The 25,000-nt window shown below is 40.1% G+C and overlaps 1 protein-coding gene across 1 annotated transcript in view; it reads right to left on the minus strand.

Annotated features, from left to right (window-relative positions):
- Positions 1 to 8,815: 8,815 nt before the first annotated feature.
- The window catches only part of LOC131694732 (uncharacterized), a 28,092-nt gene continuing 11,907 nt past the window's right edge, over positions 8,816 to 25,000 (minus strand). The window contains exons 2-4 of the mRNA XM_058983214.1: positions 16,989 to 17,106; positions 16,573 to 16,886; positions 8,816 to 8,923 (exon numbers count right to left, since the gene is read on the minus strand). Of these exons, the coding sequence (XP_058839197.1) occupies positions 8,816 to 8,923; positions 16,573 to 16,886; positions 16,989 to 17,106 (540 nt within the window). The remainder of the gene's footprint in view (positions 8,924 to 16,572; positions 16,887 to 16,988; positions 17,107 to 25,000) is intronic.

Consider the following 25,000-nt stretch of genomic DNA (forward strand, 5'->3'; position numbering starts at 1 on the left):
GCGAATTCGACTACACAAACATTGTGCGGAACGGACCTGCACATTTCCAAGAAATTCGAGAATGTTTTCATCAAACTGCAACCGAGGTCGTTCCGACCGCTGAAATCTCTAATTTAATGAAGAAAAATGGTCGGCGAAACGGCAAAGAAATGCCGATTCTCCGGTTGACCACCTTCTCGGCACTAAATCGGACGCAGGCAAACAATTCCGTCACCAAAGAAACAACAGAGAAACAGATCTCTCGCGCATTAATTAACATTCCTGTTCGCGAGGGGACCCCCATTTGCATAAACCAATAGTGCTGCGCTGCCAGTTTGCCGGTGTGTGCCAGCTGAGGTTCTGCAAACTCTCCCCCCACCTCCAGCCCGCCCAAATTCAAAAAAAAAACTCATTTCTGATGGTTCCTCTTCCTGCAAGTGGACCTGCAAGCGAGCGCGGGTTTTATCGCCATCTTTCGATCTGTGCGCAGATTTCGGCTTCTTTATCTCCCTCTGGTCTGTCTCTGGGTCTGCCCGGTTGTTGCCGAATGTGTTTCGTTCTCTTCAGGTGGTTTAATTTCGAAGCATAAATTACTCGGGTGGAATCTTCTTCTTAGCCCGCGCGCCCGTTGTCACTTTTTCCCCATCGCAGTACCACCAATATCCGAACGTCGAACCGGTTCGCCAGTTGCGTTGACCTGTCCAAGTAGTAGGCTGTGCGTAAGCAATCCCTACGATGGTGTCCTTTTTTGTTTGGAAGCCGTCACAGCCTACTGAAATCAAATGATTCTCGTGGATGGTCCTGAATAGTTATTGCAGTTTTTTTTTTCTATTTGAACTATGAACTAACCTTTCGCGTCCGATTCCGAACGAGGTGTGTTCAAAATGTGCAACCGCTCACGGTCTCTATGGCTTTGGGGCCGATCTTGCCTCGGGCACGATTCCTTTCGCAGTTGTGAAATATTGGCAATCAAATTATAGAGCTCTCTCGAGAGGATTAATCGGTTTTGAGATTTTTTTTTCTCTGTCGGTCTGCTGATTTTCAGAAGCATCGTGATTGGTCGATTGATCGATGCAATGTGGTAATAATTATGGTGCCAGTGCTGCCAAATTGTGGGTTGATGGTCGTAACGTCATTTTCCTTATTTCGAGAGAAGCTTCAGAAATTGAACGGATGGTTCGAGGAGTTACAGAGAGCAGGTGTCGTTTGAGCTTAGAAATATTTTGATTTACTGGACTTTTCAATGAAGTTCCAAGAAAAAAATTACCCCTATCAGTTCACCAGTTCAGAGTCATTTTTTAGTTCCACCGGCAGTATCTACTGCAAATTTGAACACGGACAGGTGTAGTTACCGAAGTACTTGATATTAGTATGACATATTCCAAAATTTACATTTAGTAACATTATGATGAGTAGATTTTTAAGAACTGAATTTGTTGTTAAACAATTGTTGGGTTTGGCTGCGTGACCCAGACTTCAAAACGTTTCGTATGACCCAGAAAGCAACAACCAAAACTAGTCTTCTCTAGTACTGTTAGACAAATAAAAACTAGCCTTCTTTGTTTTCATTGGACCAAATGGACCTATACGAATTTATATTCTCACTGACTAGAATCCGTAAGATTTCGTTGCGGCTATAGACCCAAAGACCTTAGTTCCAGAATTTTTGTATAGCCTAGAAACCAAAAATCTTGCAGTATTTTTTGTTATTGTTAGTTTAAATGAGCCTACAGGAATATGTGTAGATAGTAGTAATTATCCATAAAACTTCGTTACGTCTGTGGATCCTAAGCTCTGAACTCCAGAGCTTTCTGGCTAACTAAAGAATCAACAACCTTGCAAAAAATGAGTCTTCTTACACCTGCAGATTCAAAGACCTAAACTCCAAAACGTTTTGGATGAACCCAAAACCAGCAACCTTACATAGAACAAGTCTTTTTTATTGTTAATTGACCGTAGGGACCTGCGAGAATATGCGTACTTAGCAGCATGTATTCGTAATACTTCGTAACGCATGTGGATCATAATCTTGGAGATCTTAATTCCAGAATGTATTGCGTGACCCAGAAACCAACAACCTCTTGAAAAACTAGACTTCGTTGTTATTTGGGCCTGCACCAAGTGTACCAAGTTTCAATTATTCGTAAAGCTGATAGATCCAAGGAATTTAACTTCAGAAGATTTTGGATGACTAAGAAACCTTAAAAAATAGTTTTTTGTTATTGTTGAACTCTATGAACCTACACGAATATGCGTGGATAGTGATATATATCCGTATGACTTCGTTAGGTCTGTGTATCCAAAGACCTTCATTTCAGAACATTTTGGATAACACAGAAACCAGCAAACTTACAGAAAACTGGCTTTCTTTATTACTGTTCGACTCTATGCGCCCGCACTAATATGTGTACTTAAAGGCATTGACTTAATTACGCTCGTAGATGTAAACATTTCAAATCCAGAACGTTTTGGATGATCCAGGCATCAACAGCCTCTCAAAAAAAAACTAGGCTTCTTTGTTGATGTTGGACTCTTCGAGCCAGCACGAATAGGTGTATAAGACTACAATGCGCCTGTAGATCCAATGGCCTCAGCTCCAGAATATTCTGGATAACTTGTAAACCAACAACCTTGTGAAAAACAATATTGTTCATTATTGCTATATGATTATGGGCCTGTACGAATATAAGTAGGTAGCGGTAAATATTCGTAAGACTTCGTTACACCTGTAGATCCAAAGACTTTACATGCAGAACATTTAGGATGGCCCAAAAGGCAGCAACATTGCCTAAAACTAATCGTCTTTGATATTTTTAGAATCTACGGTCATTTACATTTATTTTGCGGCAAATGCTTGTAAGGCTTCGTTACACCTGTAGATACAAAGACTTCAATTTCAGAATGTTTTGGATGACCCAGAAACCAACAACTTTGCAAAAAACTGATGTACTTTGATATAGTTAGTCTCTATGGGCGTGCACGAATATTTGTAGTTAGTGGTGAATATTTTTATGACTTAGTTACGCTTGTTGATCGTAAGGTTTTAAATTCAGAACGTTTTGGGTGACCCAGAAACCAACAATCTCTCAAAAAACTAAACTTTTTTGATAATTTTGGTCAGTTTGAACTTGCACGAATCGGTGTATAAGACTACGTTGGGCCTGTAGATCCAAAGATCTCAGCTCCAGTATATTTTAGATGACCTGAAAACCAACAACCTTGTAAAAGACTAATCTTTTTATTATTATATGACCATGGGCCTGTACAAATATACGTTGGTACCGGTGAATATTCGTAAGATTTTGTTGCACCTGTACATCCAAAGATCTAAATTCCAGAACGGTTTGGATGACTCAGAAGCTAATAATCTTACAAAAAACTTGCCTTGTTCATTATTGCTAGAATGTGTGGGTATGCACCAACATGTATACTTTATGACAAGTATCTTGTCCTCTTGAAGGTACTTAATGATACGTTAAAATCGAAATCCGCAAACACTTCGTGGGTTGTGAGAGACATGAAGCGTATAGGATCATGACCACTATAAGGGAGTTTCCATGTTCCAACAGCAAAAAAATCAATTGACAGAGCCCAAATTGCTGTACATAGATGTGGAGTTGATTCAAACCCGACGAATCTGACTCTACTACAATAATCTTCGCGACGAAACCAGCTTGAGCTACTGTTCTTCTTTTTTCAATTCAATGTGTAGACCTAATAATCTACAGCGGTCTTCGTATGCCGGACGATTAATAGGGCTCTGCAACGGAAGGCGTCCTTATGCATAACGAACGAATTTTCTTCGAATTGGCTATGCATGTTGCTTGATACGGACAACATATTACGGAGTTGGAATCCAATATCGACCGTACCAATGTGCAGTAAAGTGAGCAGAGACAGAGAGGGTCGATACACTCGTTCGAACTTTTAAACATAAATCCCATCTGGTGGTTTGCCATGTTGATACTAAAGTTGAAATTTAGGTCGAAACTCCAAGGTCACAAGACGGCGCCGGTGGTTAAGTGGTAAGTGTGACCGCCCCTCACTCCAATTTGCCTGGGTTCAATTCCAACCGAGGTCGTTGAGATTTTTCTGAGGTGAAAAAATCTGTGGTCACGTCTTCCTTCGGAAGGGAAGTCAAATCGTTGGTCTCCGGTCTATGAGTTTGGTGGATCGATATCTAGTCCAGATAGTGAAGTCACCTCTCTGGCGTCGGTAAAGAAGAAGTGATCCAACTTCTGTACTCTTACTAACAAAAATATCCTCCTCCTGTGATACTTGAGGAGTGGCCTCTAGTAAGAGCAAGTATCGGACTAACCATTCCTTCCCTTTTCTTCGGCCATCTATGTTCGGGCCTGGCCGGCGCCGGTATTGATCAATACTTTAGGATTACCAAGAGTTGCACATTGAAAGATATTTCGCTACTCCCAAGCATAATTATCTACTTATTCTCTGTGCAACTTCAGCTAGTCCAGATCGATAACGGAGTAGTAGCCAGAGGTGGTCGCATAAGCTCAAGCTCAATGCAAGGTGACTCCAAGGTCACACACCTGTAGTACACGAAATAATATAGCTAGATCAGTAATAAAGAGTATGAATAAGAGTGGGCCCAAATTACTTCCTTGAGGAACACCCGAGTTGTTCTAAGGTGGGTCAGAGAATACGTATCCAAAGTTTTCTACAAGATCACCAAATCTCTCAGATACGATTCGAGCCAAAGAATCAGATCAAAAGACACTCCTATTAACTTCAACCATTCCAAAAGTATTGCTTGGTGAACTCTGTCAAATGCTGATTTCGAGTCGGTATATACCTAATGGATCTGAGCACCAGAGTCTATATTACGTAAGCAGGATTCAACTAACTGTACAAGATTCGTGTAGGTTGATCTTTTTACGATGAATCCATGTTCCATGAATGTATTGAAGACCATTTATTATAGTGGATTTCGGGTTTGCTAGAATAGGTTAAAATAAAAATGTTAAGTATTTTTTCGATGAGAATATTAACTAAAGGAGAAACGGAGTAAAATGAGCCACTTATTAAGGTTTACCGAAAATGAACATCATCAATATATTCTTCGATTACTTTTACCCAAAAATCATCAACTTTCATCACTCTAACTAAGCGTAATCAAAATAGTGGGATTCTGGGTCGGCTTTTTTCCACTGCGCATTGGTTTCACAGTATTGGTTTCCTTGTCAAGATGTTCTTTTTAGTGATAATTACGTCATCAGCGTAGAATATAAGACACCCCGGTGGTAATACTGTAGCTAGATCATTAATAAAGAGTGTGAATAAGAGTGGTCTCAAATTACTTTCTTGAGGAACACCCGAGTTGTTCGAAAATGGGACAGATTTTTACTTCAAGTTGTCGATCTCTCAGATACAATTCGAGCCTGCGAATCAGATCAATAGATACTTTTATTAACTTCAATCATTCCAAAAGTATTGGTCAATGCTGATTTCTGATTTCAACTCGGCACATAACGTGTCGATTTGAGCACTGTATTACTTAAGCAGGATTAAGCGAACTGGACGAGATTCATGTGGGTTGAGCCCATGTTCTATGGATGTGTAGCAAACCATTTACCATAGTGGTGTTCGGGTCTGGCTCAATATTTTAAAATATGAATTTTGAGTATTTTTTCTATGAGAATATTAGAACGGAGTTGATTGTTGCCAATCCAATTGTTGAGGTCTACCGAAAATGAAATTATGAATTGATTCTTCGTTTATTTTTTTCTAAATCGCCAACGTTCATCACTATAACTCAGGGATTTTGGGTCGGCTTTTGTCCACAGTGTATTGGTTTTACAATATTGAGTATATCCTGTTCAAAGTTCCATTATTCCTATTGCGAGCGTTGTGCGTATTGTGTGAATTGCAATATCTCGACCTAAGTACAATGAGTTCATCTTGAGGCATTATTTCACAGTCAAGTACCTGTAGAGTACTCCAACAATAACTCTTGCTGACAGTGGAACTGTGTTTTGCCATTCGCAAAATTCTGCTTATTCAGTTCCAACATATACGGAATGTGGCCCGTATACAATTCGACAATCGACTATACTAGACTAAAAGCACAAAATGAAGCACAAAATGAAACACGATAATTTCTTTATGAAGGATAGGGCAGTCGGCATACAACAACATGATCTGTTTCTGGGTAAACCTGATGGCGCGCAGTCCGTAGATTCATTTCGCAATACGGTGAAGTGGTCTCCGTTAAATTTGGTTCTTTTTTCCCCGGCAATGATAGCGGTTTTCGGGTGATAACAAGGCGGCTAAACTGCTCTATTCTGTCCATTCGTGATCCTGTAACATGGTACCCTCTATGCACAGACGACGCTGTGTACCTAAGAAAATCAAACTTCCGTGTGTCAGTTCAGTGAACAAGCTGCATACTATAGAAAATCGTGGTTGGAAACCGAGATGGAAAAAAATGTACAACTAAACTACACTAAAACATACATCCAAACTCGACTGACGACTCAATATATTATCAGGCTCATTCTCCTCAGATTCCCCTTTTTCGCGTGCGTTTATTCTTAAGACTGACTATATAATTTGGAAGAAAGGTGAATATGGCTGACCAAACATAGTATTTCCTATGTTAACAAGTCCAAGGATTCTAAAGATCGCCCGCGTGTTACCCCAATTCTCCCATAACTTGAATTGGAAGTTAACCTGTTTTACCTTTTTGGGAGCCGGAAATCCAGGAAATCGATTGCAGTTGGTTTAAATGACTGCATAAAACAATCTTTTTCCTCTAAGCTCATTTTTAGATTCAGAATTTTTATTTGGCGTAGCAAAAGATAGTCACCAATTTTTTTTTTTCAAAAAATTGCTTTTTATACATATAATAAAAAAATTACACATAGCAAGAATGTTCATGAAAAAAAAACCAAATTTTGACAAGCAGCAGTGAACCCGCATACTTTATAATAAGCCTTATCTAGCGTTCTTGAAAAAGTTTGTGTTTGCATTTTTTCCACTATGCGTCGCTTTCGACGTACAGTCAGTGGTTACAGATTGGCAAAAGACGGTCGTAAATGCGCTTGGAATATCGCTTACAGTTTTGTGCTTCTGTGTCTTCACAAAAGTTTCATCACATTGTAAGGCGCTTCTTTTGAGTACCATTTGTTTCCTTCGCGAAATATTTTTTTATATTGTTTAATTTTGAAATTGAGCGTAATAACTATAAAGTCGATTGTTTTTCTAGAAATTTTCCATATTTCAATGAGCAGAAACTAAGCAGATTTTATGTCTTCAGAAAAGTTTTTTGATATGAAATTTTCTAAAACTTCCGAATACGATAATCCTGATTATAACCTTTTTGAAGAAGTGAATTAATGATGAATATGTCAATATCAAAACCAGAGGTTTCTATTATAAAAAACTTTCTTGAAGACGTCACATACTAGTTGTTACGACCTGTGTTGTCTTCATGGGTGTAGAGTCTGGGTTCTTGCCCCATGAACCATACAATTAAAAACAGATTTGTGGATATTCTCTTGAAATTTGGATTTTTAACTACAACCACTGAAAACGACTTCTTACATCAAATTATTTTTAAGATTTAGAGATTCAAAATTTTCGCAAAAAATGCCTTTTCCGACCATGTGCCCTTCGAAAGACTTGAACGAGTTCAACCACGAACCCCACTCGGCCGTTCGGAAGGCATACAATCGACGGCACGAATTTTGCGACCTCCAAACTCATTTTCCATTCGGTGGAATTCCTTACCGTTTCCCGCTCCCGCCGCTTCCCCACCACTCAACCAACACTCTTAATCTCGGAGAACTGTAATAACTGAATCACGAAAATCCACTTCAGCCAATATTAAAGAGCCACTTTTAGATCAATAACATCATCCTCTCTCGAAGCTGCTGGCTGGTGCTAGTGTGGTGCCTCACACCACACCCCTGTCTCTCTGAGACAATCGGAAAGAAATATAAGGAAGCAACCCCCTTGCCTCGACTGTGGACCCGCGAAGGCACCAGCGCCGCCGTCGCCGCCACTTGGACAGAGAAGACCGTGCATACTCGCCACATTACACTGCATTATATCTTCCATTATTTATGATTTTTCCTGAAATGAACCACACGGCACCGAATAGTGATCGCAATCGACGGTTGGAACAGGACGACGACGCGACGGCGCGCTTGGTAAGGCGAGAGAGGCGTCCCTTGGATAAATCATCGAATCCGTTTAGGGGTCCGTCGCCGCGCACCACCAGTAAGTGTAGTATGTACGTGTATGGCGGTGGTCGGTCTGAGCAGAAACGAAAATCGATATTTTACAAATGTATAAAGTAACCTCCTCTGTTCTGCAGCCTGCTGCTGCTGCTGCTGCAATCGACGAAGCCCCCAGGAAAACATCCCAGAGTCATCGTCGTCGTCGTCGCCGTCGGCGGATGGCGGTGGTGATCTGCTTTCTTTCGCCGGATCGCTATCTCAAGCCGAAGTCGGCAGGAAAATGATTTTTACAAAAATACTAAATTTATTGCCCCGTGCGCACACGTGTATGTGTGTATGTAACAACTTGTGGATTGTGGTCAGCCCGGTTATGTGCTTCTGCTTGAGGCTTGCTGAATTCGATCCCAACGTGACGCGACGGGAGGTGGACCACGGATATGGATCGTAGAGACAGAGGTGAGTCGGCGGAGAGGTAGTAGCAAGTCTCGATTCAGGTATTATTACATCTGTTGCAGTTGTTGTTGCGCGCTCGGGGATGATGGCACGGTGCTTGTACGGATAATTGTCCGCGCGCCACCGCAGCAGAAAAATCGAATTAGAAGTGCAACCGATCGATGAGGAAAAGTATAATTTTATCACATCAGCGAGATATAATTGCGCGGCACCAGACTCGGACCGCGGGACCGGACCAGACGCGCCGTCCAGCCGCCCAGGCGGTTGTGTAAGGTATGCTGGACTGGTCCCTGAAAGAATGTAAACCACCAGAGATAAATTAAAGATGAACTTTCTTCGACCACGGCGGCTAGTCGGCGATGGCTTGCAGATGGAATCACGAACCGATCAAATGAGAAGCACTCGAAAAAATGCAATTTTAAAAGCAACACACCGTGCGGTGATAGTTGCTTTATCGATGGACAAGTGGCGACATTTGTAGGGTTCCCATCGCTGCCTGTTGTGATCGACCTACCATCAGGGCACAGGTCGGTGGCCAGTCAGTGGGCCAATGACAGAAATCCATTCAAACGATAACAAGCTCTTTCGCTCTCGTACAGTACCGACATACGGTGCAGCAATCCGTTTACGGGGGAGCAACGTTTGCTCATATCTCACACGTCAATCACCACCACTCCCGGTTTAATTTAAATTTTTCGGTTACCCATCCACCTATAATAGCCCGCGGCCTACTTGTTCAGAAGGGGCTGTCACCCGATTTCTATCGAATCGCATTCAGCTGTTAGTTTCGGTTCAACTTTAATTAAACGTGCAGAGAGAAACCCCGTCCAATATTGAAAACAAGTCAGCGACCCGCGGTGGAACCATGCGGTGCGGCATCGTCCCTCTCTCTCTGTGTGTATGTTTTGTGGTCCATCAGTCCAGTCAGTTTGTCAGTCGGCAGCGGTTGCGACGGCGTCGGCTACGGCCTGTCCGTCGACGAATTGGCACTGCAACCGGACGGCTCTGACGGATTGACTGACGTACGAAAGGATTTTCTGGAGCATCTGCGGTGATATGTGCGAAGCTGCGGCCGTGGCCGATCGTCGCGTGAGCCGAAGCGGAGCAATGGTGAGTTGGGAAATGCGATTCTTAGCTCCTTTTCTTGTACGAACTTCCTCTGGAGGTGGAATGGATTTTTACTTGTTTGCATGTAACCCAGAAGAAATACGATAGTGTGGTCGCTTATGTTTAAGTTTCACTTGAGAGCGTCAGTTTGGAGTATGTTGTCAAGCTTGGAACACAGTTCGTTCGAGAAAGTTAGCTTTCTGAAGAATTTCGTACTATTTTTGGCGTCCAACAGGGTACCCACTTTGACCCTTTTCTTTTTATAGCCTACGTACATCACATTTCCTATATAATTAACTATCTAGGGGTACTTATGTACGCGGATTACTTGAATCTTTCAATAGAAAAAATTGACCAATGGAGCTGGGGTATTCCTGGAGTTAGGTTAGTACAACATTGGCCAATAAGAAAGTGACGTCATGACAGTAGAAACATTTAACAGTAATTACCACATTTTTATAATTTATAGCTATGTTTAAACGGTCAAAATACAGAACAAAAGGTAAATAAACATTGTAAAAGCATTTTTTTTTGTATTTCAACTCTCTTTGACGAAATAAATAAATAAAACCTTCATTTTTGTATGATTAAAGAGAAGCATTCGGATTAAGTTGGATTTTTGCGGTTCGAATTCATCTCGTCAGTAACTAGCACTAACTTAAGGCTAAGTCAGTTGTGTCCTTTATGCGCATGAGTTCATTTTCACTTTTTTACTATTGTTTCCCGTAACATCACTCGGGAGTCGTGTGACGGTTTAGGTTTAGAATTTTAATAGTTCCAATTTGGATGCTAGTTTTGATACATTGTCTGACTTGGTCCCAAGTTGTTAGCCAATAGCTACTAACGAGATGAATTCGAGACAAAAAAATCAAGTTAGTTGCTGTACCCTTTTCACCCAAGTTGGCTTAATCCAATTTGTTTTTGGAAATAAATATTGTGTACTGGATAATTCATTTTCGATACAGTTCTTATTTGCTCTTAAAAACGGTGTTTTGGCGTGAAGAGATTGCTTCTCGCAATTTTCGAAGGAAAGGTTTATTGTTGTGCCTCACTAGAGGATCCAATAGGGCAGCAGTCTGGAACCTTTATCGATCTCGTTTTCCCTTAATGATGCGGTGTAATATTGATACCACATTATTCACTACAAGGTCTTCAAACCATTAATGGTGCAGACAACGGAACAAAATTTTTAAATACTTTAAATAGCTGCATAGTTTATTGTTCAAAAATCATTGAATTCGAAACTAGCTCAAATCATATTTTTGGAAAGATCCTGGAATATGGTATCAGGTAAACGCAGGCAGAACCCTAGCGTGGTATTGTGGCGCCCTTGACGGAGTGTCAATTTACGCCGCTTTGGTGTGTACTTTTGCTTTATGTTTTCCATTCGACTTTCAAACGATAGTTTATTGTGTACCTGGAAATGGTACGCTTAAACACATTGAATGTCGTCGGGCGATAGCTGCTCTTCTGTCGGATCAAAGATAATCGGGCAAGTATTCTAAATATTTCGAAAGAACGGACGCAGCCATATTCAGCCACGAAAGAAACCTCGAAAGTCCGCCCATATCCCCTTAGAATCGTGATATTTCAAAATGATCTGTTATGAAAGACTACCTCGTCTACATGCCCGCCCATAAAGTTGAGATCGACGGTGTGATCAGCGATTCGAGTTTGTCGTATGTGCAGTTCATGTGCGCTGAACCACACGTTTGGCTATTCCAAGGACCCTAGTGAACGAAGATCTTTAATGACAATCGCACTGGACGGGACAAAATGGTGTTTCTCGAGGGAGGGTCTTTGCTTCCCGTTTAATTACATCGTCCCCCTTTTGGCTATTTGTATCTCTTGCCATGCATTGCAGTATGGGAAGCAAATGGGCCATTGTAGCAATAACAATCGGTGTGACAATTGCGCAGAGATGTATTTTGGGGAGAAAAACCTCTTCTTCTATAACCATGCCCCACGCACAAACAGCGTTCAAACGCTATAAGCGCTCTTTTGCAATATACCCTTTCAACATGGACGTCCACTTTCCTGAGCGATCTACCCCAATTGTCTAACCCCATCCATCACACCAACAACCCACTCTCGACCTGCCAGGTTCAACCCGATTAGGTCACCATGCTCAGGGTCCAAAGTAATAAACCCAACTTGCCTATTTATTTGAATTTATCAGCCCAATCAAACAGCAAACAAACTCAAAACGCAACCGTCACTCTAAAAGGGGTTCAATCTTAAGGTGCTTCGGTAAATTTTCTTGCCATTCTCTCGAAAGGGAGCACACAAAATGGCAAAATTAATTCCCTCCACGCCCTGGACCCGAACCCGGAGCCCGGGGTCGGCTCCAATCAATTCCAGCTCATCAGCGCGAACCTGCGCGCAGCAGAACCACCAAACATGCAATCTACCACGATGCGCACGATCGAACGAGGGGCGAGAAAGAAAGAGAGAGAGTGAGAGAGAACCTTCCTTAATTTTTTAGTAAGTGAGTGGCCCTATTAATTTCCACCTCTGACTCTGGATCCAGATCAGCGCGTCGTTGTCTGGTTGCTGAAGGGATGGGATGAACAGAATTAAAACTGCACATTGCATGATGATGACTGTCTGGATCCGGGGCCGAAGCCAGCCAGCGATCAGCTAATTTTACCCGTTCCTCCCCCCTCACAAGTGTCGATCGTATCCGATCGGGGACTAGGAGATGCAAAGGGTGCAGAATTCCGCGCACCACAGCGCAAACGGCTACGGCAGCGGATAATGCATTTTGGTGCAGAGCGAAATTTTGTTTTATGCAACTATATTTTATATTTCATCTCTTTATTCCTTACTGTGCTGCTGCTGCAACTTCGCGTGTTGCAAACAAGGAAAAGAGCGAGAATTAAAAGCGCCTCTTTACACGAAAAGTTTAATTCACACAATTTTTCAACCGACCCGACAACGACGGCGAGAACTCGCGCGGCTCGGTCTGGCCCGGTCCGGAACACAGTTGCTGGCTGTGGTCGAGTTTGTGTCTGGTTCTGGCTCTTTCACGATCGTGGGATGCTTTGTGCCGCTGCTTCTGCTGTTGGCTGTAATATAGGCTTCAAACAAAAAACATCTGTTGGATGAGCTGAGAACACAAACCGGCGGGGCTTGGGGTTTTTGTTTTATGGGAATGGTTCGCTTTTCAATGGCTAATTTTCATTCCGTCGAAAGCTGCAATCGTCAGTTCGGGGACTATATCCGCTCTGTGCTTGTCAGAATCCGGTTGATGGCAGTTCAAAGGAGTAGCTGGAATTTCCACTGAAAACAAACCAGTACAGTATAGTTTTCGGCAATTCGTGAAATTGTTCGTTATTCTCAGAAGAGAACAAGATTAAGCAAGGATTTGTAAAATATTTAACCCTGGAACCAATCTGGGGAATTTTAACTTGTTCTAGGTTATTGGTTAAATTGGGTGATGTAAAACTGATTGAAATAACAAACCATGTTATTTCATTGTCAAAAGCGGCATGGAAAGCTCATGAAGACAGATGTGTTCTCAATAGCTCAGCAAGGAAGCCATTCGGAACCTTTGCTATTTCTCATGTCAACGCATTGCTCGACAAAAAAGAATTGTTATGGGTTTTTCGTTGAATTTGCACAGATACTTCAAGTAAAATAGTCTCAATACAGTGAATACCCGTTTTTATCAGCCCCTTGGTAAATTTTAGCCTGATAAAACGGAGACATTGACAAAATCGGGACATACATTGATTGTTGTTTGATTGGGCTAATAAATTCAAATAAATGGGCAAGTTGGGTTTATTACTTTGGATCCTGAACATGGAGACCTAATTGGGTTGAGCCTGGCAGGTCGAGAGTGTGATGGATGAGGTCAGACAATTGGGGTAGTTTGCTCAGAAAAGCGGACGTCCATGTTCAAAGGGAATATTGCAATTTTTTTCAACGATCGGTTGTAGAATTAGTTTGCTTAATTTAAAATTAAAAACTAGAAATGTCAAAAAAGTAGACAAGCTGAAGTTTAGAGATCGTTGCATATGGACCATGGCCGAGTTATGTTCCTTGGTGATAGAACAGAAACATTTTTTATCACAAACGTACATTTTCCAGGCAGGACTATTTACGTAGGACATTAATAAATAAGATGAAAATAAGTTGGCCTAGGTGACTACCTTGCGGGACGTCGGAGGGCATATTGAATATAACATTCTTTATTATGACAAACGAGGAACGGTCGGAGAGACTGTCGCAAATTTTTCAACCGTTCCGAAAATTCTAGACGCTGTAGTTCCAGGAATTCTAGACGCTGTAGACGCTAAGGACTGTTCGTTTCTGACGAACCGTTTAGGTCGGATCACAGATTCGCAACGTTCACCATTGAATTAAAAGATGCCGCAGTAAAAAACAGGGAAATAAGTATTACAAACTGGATGTTCCGTGTAGATGTAGTCTATTGAATTTACCCTGGCTGTTGATGAAATACCTCATAATCTGACTGAGGCAAAAATGCGTCGCATTAGTGTCCCTCCTTCGATTAAAAAAAATGATATACTTTTATCTGACCGCACCAGCGGTATTTGAAAAAAAATTTATGTGCTCTAGCCTGTTCGAGATTCCATCTGATATTCCGCCAGGAAGCCATCGTGGATCCTTGATATTCTCGTATTATTTGTTAACGAGTTTTTTTTACATTTTAACGACATTCAATTAGCTAGAGATTACTGGGTAGGGAAAGTTATGAAAATTAGAGCCATAGTACTCAAGCGAAAGCAAGGAATGTCACGGTAAAGATGGACACGTCTATCTTTACCATGACACATGTTAGTGAACTCGGGTGATTCGTAGTTATACTGCCTAAGCTCGACCCTCACTAACAGAAGACAAAGATTAAGCCCGTACGATATTAAGCCTGTTCGAATGACCCTGCCACTTCTAGTTTTCCGATCTGTTTACTTCACATCCTTGCTCTCACTTGAGTACTATGGCTCTAATTTTCATAACTTTCCCTACCCAGTAATCTCTAGCTAATTGAACGTTGTTAAAATGTAAAAAACGAAAATGTGATTAACATAGTCGAAATAAAAAAAAAATGTTTTTTTTACCCCAATTTGATATTCAATTGCTATTTCAACTTATACCCGAATAGTTCAGATTTTTAAAAACGTTGGAGCAAAAATGTGAAGTTTTTAATATCATTGGAGATCCCAAACTAATATATACTCAAATAGACATGTCATAATGAATTTAATGTTCACAAAAGAATGTCATACCATTCATTACTAAATTTAACGAAATTTAGCGAAAATTTTGTTGCTGATTTTTGTATGGAAAAGTAAAAAAACATGATAAAGTAAGCTTACCCTATTCAAAGGGTTCTAGAGTGCACCAAACATTCTTTACTTGATTGTGCATAGTTTAGACAGTGAAAAAAGTGCGTGTTCGTGCATGTTGGTTTGCACCTTTCTTTCTTAGTTGGCGTAAAACATGTAAAAATCTTCTATAACTTTGAAACGAATGAGTATTTTTACCTTCAGTCTTCGACAATGTTATGTAGTTTTGATACCTACACATTTGTCTTGAACATAGTTTGCACGAAAAGTCACGATGAAAAAAAATATATTAAAAAAACTAGATTTAGGGGGTTGCCATAGAAAACGCCTTATAACTCGATAACCTTTAGTCCTACAAGCTCAAGTTCTTCAACAATATTCTTCACTATGAGCATTTCTAAAACTTTGTCGAAGACACCAACTTTCTACGTCGTCAGTATAAAAAGTTAATTTTTTTAGTTCGACCATAGTAAGCCATGCCTAATTTCAATTGTTATCAGATTGTGGGGAATATTCATACAAACAATTCTTCCAAAGACACCCTGTAAATATATTCAATGGTTTGGCCTCTAGTGAATTAAGTTCACGTTTTTGGCGTTTCCGACCACTGTGCAATGGTGTGATCAAAATGTGCCTGCTCAGTCCTGTCACTAAATTAGTGTCGGATTCTGGTGAGACGAAGTCGAAACACAAATTCAATAGCTAATATAGTATGGTGAGCCCATACATGTTTAAAAAATACAAAAATAATTCGCTAATTTTTGGAAAAGAACGATTTGAAAAGGCAATTCAAAGACACTATTGCACTGATCACTTGCTTCATTGATTACAAACTGGGCAGCCATAACAGAAAACCTGCATAATAGTCGCAGTGTAAAAGTTTTTTTTAACAGGGTAAACATTACTAGGTTTCACTATTAGTGTTTGGAAAAATGGAAAAAATAGATAGTCTTGAGATATTGAAAAATATTAATTAATCCCAGTAGCTGTCAAGTATCATTATCGATTAGCATTAACAGCAGTAGACTCAAGTGACTGCCCTGTGCCAACTAGAGATGATTGGTGAAGCGGAAGGATTTTTTTTGAAATTTACCCAAACATAATTGTTCATCTCAAGCTTTTTGTTAAAAATGAGTATTGTGAATCACCTAAAAATTACAATACAAAATGGAAACTAACCGCTTTCTTTAAAAGATATCACGAAAAATACAAAAAAACAGTTTGTTCTATCCACAAGATTCAATGAAACATACATTTTAACAGCATTTTTCTCGGCCTCCTGTTTTTCATTACGGAACTTATATGCTTTAATAGGCAGTCATATTGTGACATACTGAATTGTAGAGCTATATTTCGACACAATAACCCCTGCCTGCAATGCCTAAAATACTTTTATTGTCCACAAAAGACATCAACACCCGACTTCAGCCACCCGGGCGACGAACCCGATCTGCGGTTTCGTCTGTCTAAATACCTACTGAATAGAGCAAAAAAAACCCGCAAAACCTCAAATGACTCACCGTCCACCGGAACGTGAAGGGCAGCGTGACCCGACCGACTTCCGAGTCGGACAGGACGAAACTCGAACTTCCCAGCACCGGAGTGCTGGCGTTCCCGAATGCACACCCGTACATGGCCGAGGGTTGCTGCTGCTGCTGTTCCAGGGCTTCCACTCGCTGCTGATGGGTGCCAGATCCACCCCCGCCACCGACGATGACTCCTGCCTGCTGCTGCTGCTGGCCACTTTTAAGCAGCAGCTGCTGCTGAGCACTGGACGTCGTGCCCTGGTACTCTTTCAGGCACAAACTGAACGCCGTTGAACATGCCGGACATCCTGGAAAAAAACCCGAAATAAAAAACAAATGAATCACCCAAACAAAAGTTAGAATAAACCACATGCAGCACAGCGCTGTGCATAATGGGGCTATAATATTACCAGTCGTTTGGGTTTGCTGCTTGTCCGCCGGCAGACCGCAGCAGTATCCGGACAGTAGATGGCTGTTGGTGTTGGCTATCTCCAAAATTTGCATCTCGAAGAAGCCCGACGAGGAAACCTGCAGTGTGAATGGAGAGGAAGAAAATCGTCGATTAGTTAAACGCAGTCAGAAAGAAAGTAGTTGAGATAACAAAAAAAAAACCCGAAAACGGGGACAGTTTAAAAAATGATACCGATTTATTAGCCACAAAACCGAAATATACAATCTGCGCCCCGCCGAAAACTGTCATTATTTATGGGACGACGATGATGATAAAGATCACGGTATCACGGAGCGAGCGAAAGAAAGGAAATAACGAAGCCCCCCTCCCGGTTCACAAAATCGTTATTCATTATAGCGCAATTAATTAGCCAATAATTACGGGGGCATTAAGCTCAATCAGACTGTGTGTTTGTTTTGTTCGTTCACTTCTCCGCAGATGGTTTTCTTCCTCGTGCCAGAGTCTGTCATCAGCATAAAACCCTGTGATTTGGCGACGTCGTCGATTTGTCACACATCCAGGGTCCCCCATTTCAGCATCCAGCCGGCTGGTCGGGCGCTGATTACCGGTTACCAACCAGTGTTGGTGCTCCTTTTTTTCGGGATGGAATTGCCCGGAGTCCTCACTCACGCGCAAGTATCAATTAGCCAAGGTGAAGAGCGCCTCAACGCGCGGGGATCGGTTCGCGGCGATGATGGGAAACAGAAATCGAAAAAAAAAAATCAGCTGAAATCTTCCCATAGAGCAGCAGCGGGCACCACCGGTAATAATGATGAGGTGTGATGATTTCATTATTCAAATAAGTTACATGAGAGGTTTTCGCTTTCGGTTTCGGTCAGCGCAGATGCTCTGCTCCACCGACGAGCGGCCTAATTTGGTGTGGGGAGAGGTGTGTTGTTATGCGTACGTACTCTATCGAGGAGGTACTCACTCACACGCAACTTGTACTGTGCGGGATTCCGCAGTGTCCGAAACTGACCCCCGCCGGGAAACATTGAAAGTTATTTGGACTGTACAGAGACGGTTTAGTTGAATAACATTTGCACTTTTAATGGGATTCCTCCTTCTAAGATGAACTATCGAATTTGGATGGACAGATTGATTTGCTGCGAACAAATGCAGATTAGAGGGCACTTCAGGTTGGATCCAATCGAGAACGACGAATTAGGTATGCAAATTTAGGTGGACCCAATACACGTCATGATCATCATCATCGTCTGTTGAAATGGACCAGATAATGTAGGTAAACACTTTGTAATATTTATTCGCCAGTCGATCAAATTGGAATAATGTTGTGTAACTAGGGCTTACTACCATCAAACGAAGCGGGTTCAATGGATGTTGAAGGTCAGCGATAGGTTGCGATCGGTTCGTGTGGAATGTGAGACTCTTGCAGTCTCTTTGAAAAAAAAACCACACGTATGTACTTGGTGTTCGTAAGTGGCGTAGGTACGATGCCCCTGTTCAATATGATAATATTGAAAGATGGGATAGGATGTCCAGATTCCAAAAAAATGGAACCTTTTCGATCCTATTATTATACTAAATGGTTTTGTATTTAAGAAAGTTCGATTTAAATGTTTCGCGTCCCGCTCGTCAGTAACTGACACCAACTTGCTACCAGTTAAATGATATATCCAAACTAACACCAAATTGGCTTCGCCTCTTCAGAAACCGACACTAACGTATTGTCGGAATAGATTAGCGCCGGCTTGACGCAAATCCCTTAAAACTAAAACACACTATGTGTTTCAATCAAACGACTGATCAAACGTGATGTCCCGTCCGAGCAGAAGTTCTGTTTATGCCGATGAGACACAAGTGAAGCCGAAACTTGTCTTGGCTTAGCAGGCCTATGCGAAAGCACTGTGCTATATTTCACCCTAAGGAAGAAAATTTGGTAAAAACCAAAATTTCTCACTAGGGTGAAAATTTGTTGGTAAAAACCAGTCTTTGTACAGGAGGGCACAAATCCTTATTTCATACTATGTTGCGTTTCGGCTTCGCCTCTTCAGAAACCGACACTAACGTATTGTCGGAATAGATTAGCGCCGGCTTGACGCAAATCCCTTAAAACTAAAACACACTATGTGTTTCAATCAAACGACTGATCAAACGTGATGTCCCGTCCGAGCAGAAGTTCTGTTTATGCCGATGAGACACAAGTGAAGCCGAAACTTGTCTTGGCTTAGCAGGCCTATGCGAAAGCACTGTGCTATATTTCACCCTAAGGAAGAAAATTTGGTAAAAACCAAAATTTCTCACTAGGGTTAGACTGGTTTTTACCAACAAATTTTCACCCTAGTGAGAAATTTTGGTTTTTACCAAATTTTCTTCCTTAGGGTGAAATATAGCACAGGACCAAATTGGCGCCAGTTAGACACCAAATCCAAACAGTTCACATAACGTGTGTAAACGCTAGGGCATTGCCAAAAAAATTGAATTCCCCTCTCAAATTGTAACAAATGTCAAAGTAAGCTCAGATGCCAAATTTCACATCATTTCAATTTTAGACCCCCGCCCACTTCGATTGAAATTTTTGAACTTGTTACGATGAGAAAATATAGAGGAGAAATATATTAAATACCATAACTTTTAAAGTTTCACTCAGAAAATTATAATTCATACCGGACACATGTTAGTGAACTTGGGTGATTCGTAGTTATACTGCCCAAGCTCGACCCTCATTAACAGAAGACAAAGATTAAGCCCGTACGATATTAAGCCTGTTCTAATGACCCTGCCACTTCTAGTTTTCCGATCTGTTTACTTCACATCATTGCTCTCACTTGAGTACTATGTCATTTTGTCCCTGAAATTCTCTATTTTTAATCATTTTTATGCTCCGTTTTGCAAATCATACACATTTTGCAGTCTTTATAATGTGAAAAAATCTCAGAAATCGAACGGAACTTTTGTTGACCTTTGTCCGAATACGAGAAGTTGGGGATATAGGGCTTTTTGCCATTCATATTAAATTGTATCATTTTCTCGTGAATGTTTCTCTAATATTCTTCACTTAATTTTAGAAAACTGTACCTTGTTGAACGTGGAAAATCTTCAGGAACACAATAAAAATAAATTCGTTACCGCAAAAATTCATAGAAATCAAATTTTCTGATATTTAGTCTCGATTTCACATTATCATTAAATCGCACATAATAACTCCATTTAACAATAAATTCTTATTTAATTTACTACTTCTAGTGTAAAAAACTCTTAGGGATCACACGAGAAAAGTTTTATTCCAGGAAAAATAGGGGAAGTTGAGGTATTAGGACATTTAATGAAAAAAATGTGATTTATATAGTTAATAACAAAAAAAATGTTTCTGAATTTTACCAGTAACGAATTTATTTTTGTTTTATTCCTAAGAATTTTCCATGTTCAACAAGTTGCTTTTTATGAAAATTGATTGAATAATATTCAAGGTCCGACTATTTGATGTGAACTGCTTCATGAACAAATTCTTGAGCGTGATCCGGATTTCGTGGTTGTGATTTTGTTCACAAAATTAAAACATATTTTCTCGTAAAATATTTCACGAAGTTCGGAATATTTTTCATGAATCCGAAGTAGTTCATGTTTCCCAATATACTAGCCTCGATTCAATATCTATGCTCGTGAAATAATCCACATAATTATAAAATATTATACTTGTATACCTGAACTGATTCATGATTCCTAAAGAATTATTCACGACGTTGTCGTGAAGTAGTTCACGGGATCATTGAAAGTTAATGATCCCGTGAAATAGTTCACGGGATCATTAAATTTTATTCGTGGAAACATGAACTCGTTACTGATTCTTAGTATAATAGTCACGCCTAACCATATGTGCCCGTGAAAGAGCTCACAAAATCATAAAATATTATTCATGTATTCGTGAACAGGTTCATAATTCCTGGTACATGATCCACAATCTATCCTGAGCGCTGGGGCGGGTATAGCGTAGTTGGTAAGTCGATCGCCTTGTGCGCAGCTCACCTGGGTTCAAGTTCCAATCCCGCACATAGGGATAGCGATTTTTATTAAGAGATTTCTCTAATCTGAAGAGGCGGGTGAGCTTAAGGTTAAAACCTCTATAATCAAAATAAAAAAAATATTCTGTGCGCTTGAGATATTTAGAAGGTATCCCTAACCATACTCAATTTCATACAAATCTTCATATGGTCATGAAATATTCACGTTTAACAAGCTACATGAAAATTGATTGAAGAAACATAGAGATATATGCACGAGAAAATTATAAAATTTAATATTAATGACAAAAGTCCCTATAACCCCAACTTCCCGTATTCGGACAAAGGTCAAAAAGGTTCCGTTCGATTTCTGAGATTTGTTCACATTGGAAAAACTCCAAAATATGTAATATTTGCATCACAAAGCAGAAAAATTATGAAAAATAGGGATTTTGGGGCCAAATGACCCAGTACCCCACTTTCCCCTATTTTTCTAGAAAGAGGAATATTTCCCTTCAAAGACTTAGGTCATTTCCTTTAAAAAGAGGTATATATTGTAATTTTCTGATTGCTACTTCAAAAATTATATCATTTAGTATATTTTCCCTCTATATTTTCCCATAGCACTAATTTCAAAAATTTCAAGCGAAGTGGGCGGAAGTCTAAAAATGTCCAAATGATCTGAAATGTGGCATCTAAGCTTACATTGACATTTGTCACAATATGGGGGGGATGCTTTAGGAATTCAAAAAAAAGTTTTTTTTGCAATGCCCAACTGGTAACGAGTGATGTCTCGTTTAGTTGTTTGATAACTCACGATTGGTCTGCGATGTCTCTAGAGATCAAGCCGTGAAATACGTTCTCGAGACCTGTACGGTGCAACGCGAAGCATTCTGGAATCGTGCATAATGCTATAAAAAGGTTTCTATCTGCGGCGCGCGTCTCGGGGAGCCGAGAGCATCCCATGGCGACCGGGACGCCGGTTCGAACAATGGCCTGTAGAAACTTTTTTGGTGCCCGTTCGAAAAACCCGTTTAACACAAAAAAATAGTCGATACCTTTCAAAAAATACATAGAAAAAATCTATTTTTTGTAAATTTACGTCCCCTCAACTTGACTAATATCGAGTATGAATCATTTTCAAAATACAAACACTAAATGGCAAAAATTTTCTAGAAATACATAAATAACCAAGTCGGTCTGTCACCTACTGAAGAGATGAAGTAATTCGACCCAATTTGCTCCCTAAGAAGGGACACCATATTGCCACATCGACTTGCCTAAAAAGTTTCGATTTCGCCGGTATGATCGTATCTGTAAACCAGAATTTCTGTGCTCCTGAGACGTGAGTCCTGACTAGTGTTTTTAACAGTACGCACAAATTGTGTCATTTTATGGATTTAGTGTGTAACTAAGGCCCAAGTCGCGGTTCATTAGTTTCTGATGAGATTAATTCTAAGCACAAAGTATGATGTATTATCTAGTTTTTTAAATATTGTCTTGATATCGATATAGTTTCTTCAGTAAAGTTGGGCTGGAGTATGAAATATTTTCGGAAAAAATAAACCGTCAGCAAAAATGTGTGTTTCAAACAAGCCCAAACACGGCGTATTTTAAGACACAAATCTCCGATCAACGTGGGAAACGTGCCATTTGAGCCACACGCTACTGATTCCTGATCACCAAAATTTACCGACATTTTGGACTGATACCACCAATATTGAATATTTTGGAAATCTGCATTTTACGACAATAATAATACTTTTATAAAGATTTAATTTTTTTTTCCTTTTTGTCTATTTTTAAGTACAAAGGCTGGTCCGGAAGCTACGTTATGACAAACAAACAAGAGCATTTTATTTACGGATTCTAAAATAAATGGAACCAAATTAAAAGCAAAGTTGAATTTAATTTGACTGATAAATTTGAGCTAATTTTGAGAAAAATTTGGGAAATTCGATACAATGTCCAACTTTTGGAGAAATTGAGGTGAAATTCAAAACTAATTTGAATCAATTTCCGAAATGCATTTTGGGTCATATTTGAAAAAAACAAAAATTTAATTTCTGACAATTTTTAGATAAAATCATGAGGGATTTTTTTTTTATTTTGATTATAGAGGTTTTAACCTTAGGGTCATTCGCCTCTTTGTCGGGTTAGCGAAATCTCTTTAGAAAAATCTCTAACCCTATGTGCGGGGTTGGGATTTGAACCCAGGTGATCTGCGTACAAGGCAATCGATTTACCAACTACGCTATCTCCACCCCTAGGGATTATTTTATTTAAAACAAATTTGAGTTAAATTCAAAAATTTCAAAGACCCATTTGTGATATTCATGAGGAATCTCAGTCTGGTTTCTGCTTCTGTATGAGCCAGAGCTACAAGCGATCAAACTAAACGGTTTCTCGATCTGTTGTCCGTTGCTCTTATTCTTGTCACCTTGCATTTTCGAAAAATCGCTGCTCCTCACAAATACGGCTGTTGTGGACTTCAAATGTTGTGCTGTTCGTTCAGTATTTCTGAAGTGGAATATTGACTTTGGGCTAGCGGTTGCCTCAATCCAGTTCCATCATCTAAGACAGTCAGCACTGATATTGTTCTACCGGTTAGCCCAAAACGCGTGGTTAATCTTCTTTGGGTGTTTTTTTTTTGTAACGAATAAGGTGTTAGCGGGTCATATTGACTCGGATTTAAGTTGGAATACAAATTTTTCAACCAAATCTAAATGTACTTATACCCAAATTGTTTTTTAAATTTTCAATATAAAATCTTATGCAGAACCGGCATCATAAACTACATATTTATTACCAGAATATCAATAACAAAGACAAATATATTTTAAGAAATTTTACGGAGGAATCATCAATGAAATTACCGAAAAATTAAGAAAATATTCCCAGTTCCGGAAGCAAACTACCGCTCAAATATGCATCGTACTGAACCGGTTTTGGCGGTGCACAACAATTTCTGTATGTACTAGAATGATTTTTGAAGTAACAAAAACAGTTTAAGAGGTGTATTTGTAGTCTCCGAAAAGTACTAGAATGGTTTCACGGATGTGCTAGAATGGTATGTTGCTAGAAGAAACTAGAATGTGTGCTAAAATGGTTGCTAGGGTGTGCTGCAGTGGATTTAGGAGTGAACTAAAAATTGTTAGGGGTGTGTAGTATCATAGTATTACAGTTTAGGGATGTAATATGGTATCAAGGGAGTACTAGAATGATTTTAGGTGTATACTAGACTAGCTTTGAGAACACACAAGAACGGTTTTTTGTGCATTATAATGCTTCAGCGGTTCTCAACCTGGGGGCTTTGAAGTAGTTACCAGGGGTCCGTGAAGAAGATTATTTATCCCGGAAAGAGCATTTTTTTTGTAACGGAGTGAAAATAATATTTGGGTAGTATATAAAGTGGATGTTAAGACAAGGTGGTCTATAGTTAACGAAGGGGTCCGCGGGACGAAAAACTGCTGCTTTAGAGTACTACACTAGAACGGTGTACAAAGTCATGATTTTGGTGGTGCACAAAAAGAGGTTTCAGGTTTAAGGGATGTATTAAAACTTCTCGGGGTGTACTAGAATATATTCAAAAGAATACTGGAATAGATCAAGTTTTTACTGGAATGATGTTGGAAATGTACTAGAATGGTTTAAGGGATGCATAAGGTTGGTTTTTCGGGTGTACTAGAATGGTTACAGGTGTGCACCTGAACAGTTCTAGGGGTACATAGTAATAAGTTTTAGGAATAGTTCTAGCAGTAAACTTATGATCTTAGGGGAGGAAAAGCTTTAAGGTGCCATTAAATAGCCATAATAATGAACGACGGCAGCGGTGGTTGAGTGGTAAGCGTAACTGTCACTCATTCCAGTTGGCCTGGGTTCAATTCCAGCCGAGGTCGTTGAGATTTTTCTGAGGTGAAAAAATCTGTGGTCACGTCTTCCTTCGGAAGGGAAGTAAAGCAGTTGGTCCCCGGTCCATGAAATTGGTGGATCGATATCCAGTCCAGGT

This window comes from Topomyia yanbarensis, chromosome 1, assembly GCF_030247195.1.
Source record: "Topomyia yanbarensis strain Yona2022 chromosome 1, ASM3024719v1, whole genome shotgun sequence".
In the NCBI taxonomy this organism is placed as follows: Eukaryota; Metazoa; Arthropoda; class Insecta; order Diptera; family Culicidae; genus Topomyia; species Topomyia yanbarensis.